At 47.1% G+C, this 15240-nt stretch overlaps 1 protein-coding gene across 2 annotated transcripts in view; it reads left to right on the forward strand.

The window, feature by feature from the left end:
* Positions 1-15240, forward strand: part of LOC105517915 (FYVE, RhoGEF and PH domain-containing protein 5) — a 116738-nt gene that overhangs the window by 36067 nt on the left and 65431 nt on the right. For both annotated transcript variants that reach the window (XM_011950680.1, XM_011950681.1), the window contains exon 2: positions 9387-9519. In XM_011950680.1, the coding sequence (XP_011806070.1) occupies positions 9387-9519 (133 nt within the window). The remainder of the gene's footprint in view (positions 1-9386; positions 9520-15240) is intronic.

A 15240-nucleotide genomic window follows, 5' to 3' on the forward strand; every position in this document is an offset into this window, starting at 1 on the left:
TAACTTTCTCTTTCTGGCTTATTTCAATTAACATAATATTCTCCAATCCCATTTGTGTTGCCACAAATGACAGAATTTCTTTCTTTTTTATGGCTAAATAGTGTTCCATCTTGTGTGTTTACCACATTTTCATTATCCATTCATCTGTTGTTGGATACCTAGGTTGGTTCTGTATCTCAGCTACTGTGAATACTGCTGCAATAAAGATGGGGGTGCAGATGTCTCCTCCGTATACTGATTTTCTTTCCTTTGGATAAATGCCCAGTAGTGGGATTGCTGGATCACATGGTAGTTCTATTGGTAGTTTTTTAAGGAATCTCCATATTGTTCTCCATAGTGGCTCTACTGATTTACATTCCCATTAGCAGTGTGGAAGAGTTCCCTTTCTCCACATCCTTGCCAGCATTTGTTATCCTGCGTCTTTTTGATAATAGCCATTCTAACAGGTGTGAGATGATATCTCATTGTGATTTTGATTTGCGTTTCCCTGATGATTAGTGATGTGAGAATTTTAAATATATACTTGTTGGCCATTTGTATGTTTTCTTTCGAGAAATGTCTATTCAGATCATTTACCCATCTTTTTAATCAGATTGGGGTTCTGTGTGTGTGTGTGTGTGCGTGTGTGTTTTCTGTTAAGACATTTGAGTTTCTTATCTATTCTGAATATTAATTCCCTGTCAGATGAGTTGTTTGCAGATATTTTCTACCATTCTGTAGGTTGTCTTTTTACTCTGTTGATGGTTTCCTTTGCTGTGCAGATGCTTTGTAGTTTGATATAATCCCATTTGTTTATTTTTACTTTTGTTGCCTGTGTTTTTGAGGTCTTAGTCATAAAATATTTTCCCAGACCAATGTCCTGAAGCATTTCTCCTGTGTTTTCTTCTATTAGTTTTATAGTTTTGGGTCTTACATTTAGGTCTTTGATCCCTTTTGAGTTGATTTTTTCATAGCATGAGAAATGAGGATCTAGTTTCATTCCTCTACATATGGATATTCAGTTTTCCCAGCCCCATTTAGACTGTCCTTTCTTCAATGAGTGTTCTTGGCACTTTTGTCAAAACATTAGTTGTCTGTAAACATATGGGTTAATTTCTGAGTTCTCTATTTTGTTCCCTTGGTCTATGCATCTGTTTTTATTCCAGTGCCATGCTTTTTTGGTTACTATAGCTTTGTAGTATATTTTGAAGTCTGGTAATGTGATGCCCCCAGCTTTATTCTTTTGGCTCAGGATTGCTTTGGCTATTTGGGTCTCTTGTGGCTCCATGTAAATTTTAGAATTTTAATTTCTGTTTCTGTAAAGAATGTCATTAGTATTTTGATGGGGATTACATTGAATCTGTAAATTGCTTTGGATAAGTATTGTCATTTTTACAACAGTAATTCTTCTGGTCCATGAGCATGGAATGTCTGTTTGTTGGTATCCTCTTTGATTTTTTTTTTTCATCAGTGTTTTATGGTTTTTCTTGTAGAAGTCTTTCACTTTCTTAGTTAAATTTATTTCTAGATTGGGCTTTTATTGTAGCTATTGTAAACGTAGTATTGTGATTTTTTTTGTAGCTCTTGAAAAATTGTTCTCAGCTAGTTTATTGTTCGTGTGTAGAAATGCTATGGATTTTTATATATTGATTATATATCCTGCAACTTTACTGAATTTATCAGCTCTAAGAGGTTTTTGGTAGAATATTTAGGGTTTTCTATATATAAGATTATGTCATCTGCAAACAGGGACAGTTTGACTTCTTCCTTTCTAATCTGGATGCCTTTTATTTCTTTCTCTTGCCTTATTGCTCTGGCTAGGACACCCAGTAGTATGTTGAAGAATGGTGGTGAGAGTGGACACCTTTGTTTTGCTCCAGTTCTTAGAGGAAAAGCTAAAAGCTAACAGTAAGATGTCAACTGTGGGTTTAACATGTATGGCCATTATTATGTTGAGGTACATTCCTTCTGCACCTAATTTATTGAGAGCTTTTATCATGAAGGGATGTTGAATATTATCAAATGATTTCTCTGTCCTTTAAACTCTTGAAATAATGCTTAGAAATGTCATCTTTTTTGTTGTTGTTGTTCTAGAGACAGGGCCTTGCTCTGTCACCTAGGCTGCTGGAGTGCAGTGATGTGACCAGCAGCCTCAACACCCCCAGGCTCAAGCAATTCTCCTGCCTCAGCTTCCCAAGCAGCTGAGGCTAATAGCAATAGGAATGAGCCACCACATTCGCTAATTTTTTTTATTTTAGAGACGGGATCTCACTTTGTTGCCAAGAGTGGTCTTGAACTCCTGGCTTCAAGCAGTCCTGCTGCTTCAGCTTCCCAAAGTGTTGGGATTACAGGCTTGAGCTACTGAGCCCTACTGAAATTTCATCCTTTTGGCCTCCAAATTATCTCTCAAATGTCCTTCCTCACTTACCGTACAGCAAAGCTTCAGATCCTTGGTCCTGGTTTGGGGCTTGAGAAAACATAGGCACTGAGCCCTGGGCAACCAGGAGACTTCAACAAAGAAACAGATATAAAGGTGCCTGTAAGTCGTAAGGTACTGTAGAGATGGGGATCTTTCTACTGGTTCTGAACCACCCTTAGTGTCAGCTAGAGAGCAGAAAGATACCAACTGATGGAAGGATAGGACAGTCTGCATTTTCATTGTTCCTATGGGCTATTCTGATAAACTTATTTCGTCTGTTGCTGTCAGGTTATGGAAACACCACCACTAGCTGATATCTAATGAGGACCTTCTTTGTGCCACTTCTGAGTGCCTTTGTTGCATTATTTCAATGAATCCTCTAAATAATCTATACCTATATTACTATCATCCCTGTTTTATAGATGAAACTGACAAAAAAGAAAAGCTGAGACATGGAGAGATTAAGAAACTTGCTTGAAGTGGCACAGGTGGGATTCCACTCAGGCAATCTGACTTCTGAGCCCACCCTCTCCACCTCCGAGGCCAGAGAATACAGTAAAGTACCCAGAGTACAGTGCAAAGTGCTGGTGAAGAGGGTAGGTTCAGAAGACTTTGCTGTGTACTCTCTCTGGGCTCAGAAATAATTTGCACTGTACACTCTCTCTGAGGCCAGAGAGATTACTTTAGTCATCTTTGATCCCCCCATGTGTTAGCTCCATGAAGTAGTTGCTGAGCCATATTTGGTGAGTGAGTGTGAGGGGATGGGTGAGTAGAAGGATGGATAGCTGAGTAAGTAGATGGAAGGATGGCTGGAAGGGTAAATGGATGATCAGATGTCCAATGTCCTGAAGTGGATAGGTGGGTGGGTGGGTGGGTGGATGGATGGATGGATGGATGGCTAGATAGATAGATGAATAGATAGACAGGTGAATGAGTGGATGGGTAGGTAGTTGGGTTAGAGAGCTTTCTCTCATGTAATATATTGGTATGCTCGAGGAATCCACCTGAAGATAACAACTCACCCAGTTACGATTTTAATGGGCATTTTGACTAGAGAGGCTATAGACAATGTACCCTCAGTACCTATAGTAGAGACTAGAACAGACGGCTCTTAATAGGAATTTTTATGAATGAATGAAAAACCAGGCGGGCACCAGATAGCTGAAAATATAGAGCCTTGCAGGCTTCCTTTGACCATACTGAGCAAAGTACTCATCTCAGAAGTTTCTTTTTTTTTTTGAGACAGAGTCTCACTCTGTCATCCAGGCTGGAGCACAGTGGCGCAATCTTGGCTCATTGCAAGCTCCGCCTCCCAGGTTCATGCCATTCTCCTGCCTCAGCCTCCCGAGTAGCTGGGACTACAGAAGCCCACCACCACGCCAGGCTAATTTTTTTTTTGTATTTTTAGTAGAGATGGGTTTTCACCGTGTTAGCCAGGATGGTCTCGATTTCCTGACCTCGTAATCTGCCTGCCTTGGCCTCCCAAAGTGCTGGGATTACAGGCGTGAGCCACCGCGCCCGGCCTCATCTCAGAGGTTTCTGTTGGCAGACTGGGGAGATAGATGTGATTTGTAAGTGTTCCCAGTCTTTTTCCCCAAGGGAAGACATGGTTACTTTCCCATGGACACAGGTTTCTGCCAGGATCTGTCAGAGCATTTGTGAAGAAGTTAACATCTATCAGAGATGTTTCCTTGCCCTATATATGATCAGGTCTCCTGATCTGATTCCCAGGACACAGGTTTCTGCCAGGATCTGTCAGAGCATTTGTGAAGAAGTTAACATCTATCAGAGATGTTTCCTTGCCCTATATATGATCAACTTGGTAGCAATACCAGGGTCGGTAGGAGCAGTGGTGTTGACAGTCTTGGTTTTAGTGTCAGAATGTTTTGATTTATTTTACTGCCAACTTCTGTTTAAGATAGGGTCTGTTGCTGCCATTTTTTCATTGACTCTGCAAAGGCATTGGATCATACTTGCTCTTTCATATTGTGAAAGCACATTTTAAAGAAATTTCTAGACCTCTAAAATGTATTACTATTATTTTTGATTGACAAATCATAATCCTATACATTTATGGGGTACAATGTGATGTTTTAGTATATGTATACAGTGTGGCATAATTAAATCAAGGTTATTAACATATCCATCGCCTTATCATTTTTATGGTAAGATATTTGAAAGTTTCTATTAGTTGGCCAGGCACAGTGGCTCATGCCTGTAATCCTGGCACTTTGGGAGGCCGAGGCAGGCAGATCGCTTGAGGTGAGGAGTTCGAGACCAGCCTGGCCAAGATGGGGAAACCCCGTCTCTACTAAAAAATAGAAAAATTAGCTGGGCATAATGACTTGCACCTGTAATCTCAGCTACTTGGGAGGCGGAGGCTCAGGAATTGCTTGAACCCGGGAGGCAGAGGTTGCACTTAGCGGAGATCGTATCACTGCACTCCAGCCTATGTGACAGAGCGAGACCCTTACTAAAAAAAAAAAAGAAAGAAAGAAAGGAAAGTTACTCTAAGTTACTTTGAAATCTATAATACTTATTATTGACTGCAGTTAGGCTGCTGTGCAGTAGTCTCAAAACCTGTTCCTCATGCCTCTTTGAAACTGTACCCCTTGATCAACAGTGAAAGCACATTTCTTCTTCTTTTTTTGTTTTTACAGCTCAGGGCACAAGATTTTATTTAGTGATATCTGAATTTGGTTCTATCATGTGGGGCCCACGTTAGAAGTTCCATTTGGGTCCGTTACAACTCGAACCACTCCCCCCAAAAAGGGAAAGAAACTTAAAAAAGAAAATTAACAACTTTTTCCTTGTCATTAAATATATTCATATATAATAACCATAATATATTAGTATGCATTGGAAAGAGACACTGACCCTAACAATACGTCATGGTCACAACTAAACTCTCAATTCTGAGTGAATAGAAATTCAAAATGCAGGAGGGGGTCACGGGAGGAGGGCAAGTGCATTTGGGAGCAGGGACTGGGAAGAAATGCCCAGTGACAGGAGTGGGACTGGCTTGGCTTTTGGCAGGGGGCAAGGCCCCACCAGTCCCCATTTTGACACCCCTAGGTATGCCATGGCTGTGGCCCACAGGAATGTCTTGTCCATGGATCGTGGCCCAATGGCCCCATCAGTGAGTCTGGTTTGTCCACTCTCTGGGCTTCAAGGGGGCTTCCTTTAAGTGTTGAGAGCCTGAACGTCTTTCACTTTCCTGAAGGCAGGAACCAATACTTTTCTAATGGTGACTTATCCCCATTTGTTGTACTCATAATTCCTAAATAGGACAGTGAAATAAATGGGCCAGAAATATCATCAGAGCGCCTGAACCTTTGCCCCTAACATCTGTTTTAGTGATCTTTCTGGAAAACAGAATCAGATAAAGAAGTAGAATAAGAAGAGGGCCATCTGCATGGGCCCCACGACTGCCATGACTGAGGCTGAACTGAGGATCAGAAGTAACCAGGTTCATCTGTGAGGTCTGTGCACCTCCAATGTGAGCAAGATAACTTTAGTCAAACACATTATTATAATTTAATAATTATACGGTTTTATTTTAAAGTGTTAAAAGGGTCTGGGCATGGTGGCATACACCTATAATCCCAGCTACTGGGGATGCTGAAATGGGAGGATTGCTTGAACCCAGGAGTTAGAGTCCAGTGTGGCCAACATAGTGAGACCCCTTTTTCACACACACACACAAATATTTAAAAATTAACTGAACCTGATGGTGGTGCCTGTAGTCCTTAACTACTGGAGAGGCTGTGGCAGGATTGCTTGAGTCCAGGAGGTCGAGGCTGCAGTGAGCTGTGATCGTACCAGTGCACTCCAGCTCAGGCAGCAGAGCAAGACCCTATCCCTAAAAATAATAATACATTTAAAAATACAGTGTTACAGGAATATACCATATGACCTCACGGGTATTATCACTTAGGATGAGGCCAGAGTTGGTAGCAAGTGTTATAAATGAGTTGACTTAAAGAAAACATGAGGCAAATGATAGAACAGCTGGAGGCAGCGAGGGCCATGCTGAACACGGGGGAGTGGCTCAGGTTTGGGAAGCACAAAGACAGGAAGGGACAGGAGAATACAGAGCTGATGGTGAAGAAAGCTGATGTTTGAGTTGTCACGTGTTGGTCACTATTCTGAATGTCTGATGTTATGTAACTCACTGAGAATTGAGCACTGCTGAGGCTTAGAGAGGTTAAACACAGCCAACAAATAGCCAAGCCAGAATCTGAACCCAGAAAGCCTAACTCAAGAGCACGAGCTCTCATTTCTACACTCTACTGACTTTCAGAAGTAAAATAACAATAAAAGCAAAGGCCCTCCCAAGACCCAACTGCACATATCAGTGCACTGACAGGCCCCAACCACATCTGCTTTCAGGTCTCTAAAAGGGACCAAGCACGGAGAGAGGCACCTTCAGAGGCAGTGTATGTCAGCTCAGATTTGCCGCGTGACCTCGAGCTATCTCCTTCACAGAGGTTTGGCTTCTGTGAGCCCTCTCCCCCGTATCACCCATGGCTCTGCCTCATGGAAACCACCCCCTGCTTGGCTTGAGGCAGAGCCCCCAGGTTCTGTGATGCCCAGCAGCATCTGATGCTGGGGAGACCACAGCAGCAGCAGCAGGAGCTGAGGGCACCCACCTTGCCCTCCCCAGGTCCTGTAGGCTTGCCGGAAATGCTGAGCTCTTCGGGCCAAATCCCAGCAACCCTGGAATGCCCCTGAAGTTAAGCCAGGGGACAGCACAATCAGACTGGGTTTTGAGATGGTCACTCTGACCACTGGGTGGAGAACAGATTGGGTGGCAGCCAGGGTGAAGTCAGAGAGCTCAGGAAGACACCAGTTAAGACATTCAGGCAGGAGGTGGCCTGGCCTGCACAGGCTGTGCTGGAGATGCTAGATGTGTGGTCGGCAGGTATTTGAAGATAAGTCTGCGAGGAAGGTAAGCCTGACCCTCATGTAGCGGCTGTGCTAGGAGACACTCGGGTTTCTGGCTTTCTGCCTGGCATGCACCTTCCTTTTGGATGTGGAGGAGGAGTGGTAGGAGCACTGCTAACTGCTGCATCCCTCATCCTTACTGCTTATCCTGGATAGAGCACCACCTGCTCCTGCTGACTGAGGTGGCTATTCCTCTCAGAGGGAGGGCAGGACTCCACTCCAAGTCTGCTGGAAAAAGGGTTGCAAATCGATGCAGGCAGCTCTGGAGGGAGGAAAGTGAGGGCTCTGTGAGACCAGTTCATGCAGTCACTTTACTGAGCCTGATCTGAGCTCTGCTGAGCAGATTACATTTAGGCTGGGGACCACTCCTCAGTGGAGGGAGCTGGTGGCCCTTGGCGGCATGGTGACTGGCAGCAGAGGTGAAGGTGACCCTGGGACAGGAGGGAGGCTTTGGCACACCTCAGCAAGTCTGGCAGGGGGTTATTTCTTTGTATACCTTGGTAGTAGGTATATGGCTTGTTGTAAAACACCTCATCTTTTGAAAGAAAAGGACAAAAAGCAATGTTTTTGAAAAGGAAGAAGAAAGAAGTCTGACCAGAGGGTAGCCTGTAGGCTAGTAGGTTGAGTCGTGGCTCAGCCTTGGTGAGGACTGGGTTTGCCTCTGTACACAAGTGCACAGCCACAGTCCCCACCTCCAACCCATTGTGTCAGTGGAGGCCCAGGCAGAGACAGGTTACTTTGTCCCTGCTCTGTCTGACCCGATAGCCCCTTGTGGAGCAGGGGACCCTACTCTGGCCTTGGCAGAGCCCCAAGCTCCTCAGGCTGCAGGTACTCTGGGATTAGGTTCAGGCGGTTCTGGCTCCTATAAAAGATATTTGAGGAGCTCCAGGATAGGCGTCTAGCTCAGCTATAGCCTAAGGCTCTGTTTCTCCTCCCCTGATGTCCCCCACCCACCTCACTTCCCCCTGCCTGGGCCAGGGCCTGGGGGAAGGCTTGGTCCAGGCAGTCCAGGAAGTGTCTGCTCCCTTCTGTCCTGCCATCCATCTGTCATTCCAGCATCTCATCCAGGCATTCCCAGAGGGCAGGAGTAAGTATTTGGTGAGGATTTAATAAGACCAGATTTTGAGTAGGAAGAAAGGTTTGTGAGTTGTCTGGGGCCACATTGCCAATGGCAAGAGGGAGCCACTGAAGGTTTTTGAACAGAAGGGCATAGTCTCTTGTGGAATAATCAGTCTCCTGTGTAGAGAGAAGGGCTGAGAGCCCCTGCTGTGGGGATCACAGTTTGTGATTGTGCACGAGTTGTTCACATTTGAGAACAGGGACCATGTCTGCTTCACTCACCAGTGTTTTTCTCAATGCCTAGCCCATGCCTGCTCAAAGCAGACATCAGTAAATATGTACTGACTGCTATATTCATTATTTAGTGGCAGTGCCTGTGGAGTAGTCACAGGCATAGAGATATGAGACTGTCACACCTCGATGAGCTGTGATGCTCACAGCAGCTGCCAAGAAGGTGAGACAGGAATCCTTGCTGCTATGCAGCTGAGTGGGAACTGATGCCCTGAGCGACGTCTTGTCTGTGATCTAGCAGATGGCAAGGCCGGGCCTAGGGGCTGGAATACGTGTCCTGGATTGTGTCCACCACATCATTGCATCCCTTACTCAGGCCCAGAGCACACTGCCACCTTAAGGACTAACGCTGCTGCCTGACCAGGCCAGTCCAGATCCCAGACCACTCAGACTCAACATCTCCTGCCCGCATCGTGAGTTATTCAGGCCTTCCTTTGGCATGGGAGCCTGCCCCATGTCTGCAGGGAAGTGAGTCTGTCTTAACATGTGCAAAGGCACTGGGCAGCAAGGGCCTGGTGTGTTCAGGGCTCCACATGGAAGCTAGTATGGCTGGGGTGGGGAAGTAGGAGGTTTGTGCCTGAGTCTTACTTCTCATTTTCTGTCCCTATGGCTCGAATGGCACCCCTGGTAGGTTCACTTTGCCTTTGCTAAACAAAAAGCTCTAACCCTTCTTTCCCCTGCTCTGACCCAGCGCCTACACAGAGCCCTACAAAGTCTGTCCCATCTCGTCGGCAGCCCCCAAAGAGGACCTCACGTCGGATGAAGAGCAGAGAAGCTCAGAGGAGGAGGACAGTGCTTCAAGAGACCCCAGCCTCACCCACAAGGTAGGGCACCCCACAGGTAGGCCGTGGGCATCAGAGACGTGAAGGTGGAGAGATGGTTGTAACAGATCTGCTCCTTCCCTTGGTGCGGAGGGAGCTGTTTGCAGATAGCTGGCCCCAGCTGGATGCGGGGGCTGAGACACTCAGCATCAGGGCTCTAGGAAGCATCGCCTTCTGGGGGCCTGCCTCGGTGATGCAAGGGCAACTGCTCCTGCCGGTATCCACTGGAGTCTGATGAAATTTGGGGCTTTCTGGAGCCTTTGTAGATGATGTGGAATAGAACTGCCTGATTTGAATGAAGACCAGCCTAGCTTCTAATGACCTCGGACACCCTGGGCCTCAGTTTCCTCATCTGTGAAGTGAAAATCATGGAGGTGAGATGTGTTAAAGGCTATAAGGGAATTTTGTGAGCTGAAAGCAGTTTTAGATGAAAGCTGGTTTCCCTGGCCCTGCAGCAGTGCTGTGAGGGGACGGAGTTGCTGGAGGGAGGTTGTTGTCTAGAGGCTGATGGTGAGTTGGGGCCACGTCACAGTGAAAACCCAGACCTCATTGCTGGGCGCGGGTGCATCAGTGCTGATGGGGGTAATATATGCTGTCTATTGCACACTCATGGTGACCTGGCCTTCACCTACTCACTGACAAAGTCCCAACCCTTCCATACACCGCTTCTCAGAGTCACGAATTGCTTCCCACAATGTACCTTTGCAGAAACGGGTAGAGGTGAAGAACCGGCCTAGGGCATGTGGCTGGTCGGTGGCATCCCAGGAAACGTCACTGGGTAATATGGGGCTCAGGCGTTTGTTCTGCAGGGAACATGACCACTGCAGGAAATGGGCTAGGAAGAGTGAAATGCCCCCACCCTCCCCACCCATCTTCCAGGCCATGCCTGCATGTTGAGAGGTAACTGGAGAGGCAGAGAGTGAAGTGCCCCCTTTCCCCACTTCCCAACAGACCTCTGCACCTTTTTCTGCACCTGCCTCCCACTCGCCATCATCCTCCCCTTCCAAGCCTAGGTTAGCTTTGCCACATTGATGAAAGACCATTGCAAGTGGATGCACTCAGTAAAGGTGCCTGATACTTACCAAGCACTGGCCAAATGGGGGTGTCTCGTTTTCTTTCCACAAAGGTGATTTCTTTTAAAAATCCACTGATCTCTCTGGACTGTGTTTTCATAAAGTTACCTACCAAGTGCTACAGGAGCCCTGAAGAGAGTTACTCCTCTCTTCTCTCCTGCCTCTTCCCCCGCAGTCCCTTCTCCCTCCAGTGGCTCCTTCACACCCTGCCCGTCCCCCTGTCACTCGTCTCCCTGCTGCCTCATCCTTTCTAGGTACTGAGCCATGTGTCTGTCTCTTTCCTGAGGTTGTCCATGTTTGTCATCTCTTTGACTCCTGCAACAGCTTCACAGTTGGCACCATTATCTCTGTTTTACAGTTGAGGACACAGAGGTTCTGAGAGGTTAAGTAACTTGCCCAAGGCCACACAGCTAGTGAACGAAGGGGTCAGGTCTCAAGCCCGGCTCTGGCTGGCTCCAAGTCCAGTGTTGTCTATCACTGCAGGCCTTCTCTGACCTCTCCACTCCTCCTCCTCTCCCAAGAAGGAATGTTGTCTCCTTGTGGAGAAAGGAGGAGAGCCTTGAGTTAATGGTGCCCATTTAGAGATGATTTTGGGTTTTCTGGGCATCCCTGAGGTCATGGAATCTGGGAGCAGAGATAGTTGCCATCAGAGATTTGGTCCCCACCCTGAAACCAGGAATCTGGTACTGGCCACGAGAATGTTGGAGGGCTGATGGAGCAGTGGAGCCCACCGTGTGCAACTCTCTGTACCTCAGAGTTCCCCCGCCCTTGTGATGTACCCCACCACAGTCACCAAGTTCTCTGTTAAACCCTCCTCTGGGACCCCCCACATCTCTTCTTCTGGCTGTGTCACTGCAGGCCAGTCATTCCCCATCTCTGAAAGAGAGCACTAATAGTAACTGCAGGGCTGTGGGAGGGTTGAATGGGAGCACAAATGTGAGAGTGTTGGCCATGCAATAGGGGCGTAATAATTATCTATTGTTTCTGAATCCTAGAGACAGAGGTTGAGTATGGGAGGAGAGGGCCTGTCCTGCTCAGGACCATTCTAAAGGTGTGAATTCATGCAATTCTGGGGCCCTGGACATTGGCTATTACCCAGGATCTGGTCTCCCAGACACTGCTTGGACACTCCCAGGAATAAGGAGCTGGCAAGTGGTAGAGCAGCCTAGGGACTAAAGTTCAGACTCAGCTTTGACCCTTGCTGGCTGAGTGACTTGGGCAACTTCCTGACCACTCTGCTCCTAGGTTTCCCCATCTCTACGGTTGGGATAGTAGTAATAGTACCTGCTTCAGAATAGTTATGAAAGTAAATAAGCCTAAGGAGACCTAGAACAATGCCTGCCACTCAGTAAAAGAGCATACAAAGGTTAGAGCTTTTGATTGAGACTGGGAGCCTGAACAGGGAAGCAACCTGCCCAAGTTCAACTGGGACTCAGCAGTGACACGCTGGGGTCATGAGGCTGAGGCAGCCCTGCCTTGGACAGGGGTCCTTCATGTGTCCTGTGGGGGCCAGAGCTAGGCAGAGCCTGTGGCCAGCCAGAGCAGGGCCAGGGTCAGAGGCAGGAGCATCCAGTTATCCCGAGAGCAGGGAGGAGGTGTGTGAGTCTAGGCTTGTCTTTCCAGCAGGTCAGTCACTCTCCAGAGTACAGACTTCTCATCTGCCATAGGATTGGACATCCCTGCCCTCCTCTTATGAGGCTTGCATTATATATAGCAGAGTTGAAGTTAAAACCTACACTTTCATTGCACAAGGCATGCTCTACCATGGAACATGTAAATCACTGCAGTTCCCTTGAACTCTCATTCCTAGTCCCCATTCCCTTAAACACACAGTGTATTGTTTTGTGGATTTGTTATTTTTGCATATATGATATCAAACTATAAGTAACCTGGAGTAACTTAGTTGGGTTCCTTCAGTAATACCCCAGAGATATTCCCACATTGATACATAGAGTTCTGAGTTAAATGTGTTTATGGCTGCATAGTATTCCATTTTCCAGATATGCTATGGTTTATTTAGCCATCTCCTCGCTGCAGTATGCTTACAGTGTTTCTAGTTCCATCAGCACTGCAGTGGACTTGTTCACACACCTCCTTATGCACATAAAAGATTTTCTGGAGGGTAGATCCCAGAAGTCAATCAATGGCCCAGAGAGCAGGCACGTTTTAAATCTCCATATCCACTGCCATGTAGCCCCCAAGAGGCTGTGACAGCAGACTCCCTGGCCGCCCTTGGTGCCCAGAGCTCCCCAACCATGGAACTACTGTGGAGATGGGAAGAGAGGTTTCCCGAGTAAGTGACCTTCCTCACCTCTTTTCTGCAGGAGGATTTTTGGTAGGGTAGGGGTGGGGAGAAGGGTCATGTCTCCATCCTCATTTGTCCTCCACTGTGGCTGAGAATTCAGTTTCTCTAAAAGGCAAAGACCTCTCATCTCCATGCCCTAGTCACATTGTGTGGGACATGGGAGCAAGATTTTCTGTCTCCACCACCTCAGAAGAGGAGACCAGGGAAGGTGTGAGTGAGGAGTGGTCACCCTGTGGGCCTCAGGAGGTGTGTTTGGGGGTGTAGTGGTGAGCCCTACCCTTCCTGGATGTTTTGGAGTAGCCAAGTCTTGATAGGAGAGGTTTTGGGAGCAGGACAGGAGGCTGAGCACCACTGGTCCATCCACATGTCTGACCTCTCCTCGCTCCCACTCATAGACACACAAAGGCTGTAGGTGGAAGGAAAGAGGGAGGAGAGAAGGAAACCAAGAAAGACTTAAAAATAGCTCTCCTTATGAAAGGAGACATTCAAAGGCTTGCTGGCGTGTTGGCCCTCCCTGACAATGAGCCTAGTGGGGCCTTTTCAGGCTAAACACCAGCTCCCTAAGACCAGCCCAGCAGCCAGCAGCCCCTCCCAGGGACCCCCTCCTTCACCTGAGTCTCATGGCCACATTTGTTTCCCAGTTTGGCCTGTCTCTGGAACAGACCCTTCCTGTCATCACACCCTCTGTGGCAGGTCTGTTCCTGCCCAGCCAGGCCCACATGCCCAGAGCTCTGCTCTTGCTGGGCTGGCTGACCGGTGTCCCTGGTCCTTGCCCCTATAGCCTTGCCTTGACCATCTGCCTCCAATTAAAGGGTCCACCTGAGTCCTGGTTGTTGCCATTGGACCAGTCCCCAGCTGGGATTAAACACCACCATGTACTTTCTCTGTGCTGTGGACTTTTAGACCTAGATGCACAGCTGCACGCTGGCTCCATTGCAAATGCTTGCTTCTCCTGGGCCCCGGGGAAGGGCCTCTGAACCACAGCCTGTGCTTCCCACTCCCAGAAAACAATACTCATCTAGTGAACATGAACTTTCTCCACTGTCTGCCTCTCTTCTGTCTGTATCTTCACTTGGTTACTCCCAGTCCCTCCTCTTCTTCCACAGAAACTTATTTATTCAATAAGTATGTACTGAGCATCTACTCTGTGCCTGGCTCATTGTCAGGAAGGACCAACATGCAAGCACCCTTTCAAGGGCTGAAGATACAGCAGTGACAAGTCAGACCAGTCCCTGCCTGCCCTGTTGGAGTTTCACATTCTAGAGAAGGCGATGGAAGGTAAACCAGAAAACTCCTAAGATGGGATTAGGTGGTCACAAGTGCTATAAAAAACAAACTTGCGGCCAGGCATGGTGGCTCATGCCTGTAATCTCAGCACTTTGGGAGGCGGAGGTGGGTGGATCATGAAGTCAGGAGGTCGAGACCATCCTGGCTCACATGGTCAAACCCCGTCTCTACTAAAAATACAAAAAAATTAGCTGGGCGTGGTGGCACGTGTCTCTAGTCCCAGCTACTTTGGAGGCTAAGGCAGGAGAATTGCTTGAACCCAGGAGGCAGAGGTTGCAATGAGCCAAGATGGTGCCACTGCACTCCAACCTGGGCAATAGAGCAAGACTCTGTCTTAAGACAACAGCAACAACAAAACAAACAAACAACAACAACAACAAAAAAAACTGGCTATGGTCATGGGGAATGGAGCTCCTGGGTTTGGGGGTGGGGGCATCTTAGACACAGCATGCCTTAATTTTTCCATTTTAAAAAAATTGTGGGAAAATACACATAACATAAAATCCTCCATTGTAACCACTTTTAAGTATGCAGTGCAGTGGCATGAAGCACATTACATTGCCATGCAGCCATCACCACCATTCCTTTCCAGAGCTTTTTCCTCTTCCCAGACTGAAACTCTGCCCCCTTTAGACACTGACTCCCCATACCTCCTCCCCTAGCCCCTGGCAGCCACCATTCCACTTTCCATCTCTATGAGTTCAGTTACTCTAGGGACTTCACACGTGTGGAATCCTACAGTATTCGTTCTTTTGTGAGTGGCTTATTCAATTAGCATAATGTCCTCAAGGTTCATCCTCTCTGTAGTAGGGGTTGGAATTCCTTCCCCTTTAATACTGAGTTTGATTCCATCGTATGGGTGGACTACATTTTGTTTGCCCATTCATTCGTTGACAGATGTATGGGTTTCCAGCTGCATCCATGTCCCTACAAAGGACACGAACTCATCCTTTTTTATGGCTGCATAGTATTCTGTGGTGTATATGTGCCACATTTTCTTAATCCAGTCTGTCACTGATGGACATTTGGGTTGATTCCAAGTCTTTGCTATTGTGAATA

This window comes from Colobus angolensis, unplaced genomic scaffold (genome assembly GCF_000951035.1).
Source record: "Colobus angolensis palliatus isolate OR3802 unplaced genomic scaffold, Cang.pa_1.0 Scaffold31, whole genome shotgun sequence".
Classification (NCBI taxonomy): Eukaryota; Metazoa; Chordata; class Mammalia; order Primates; family Cercopithecidae; genus Colobus; species Colobus angolensis.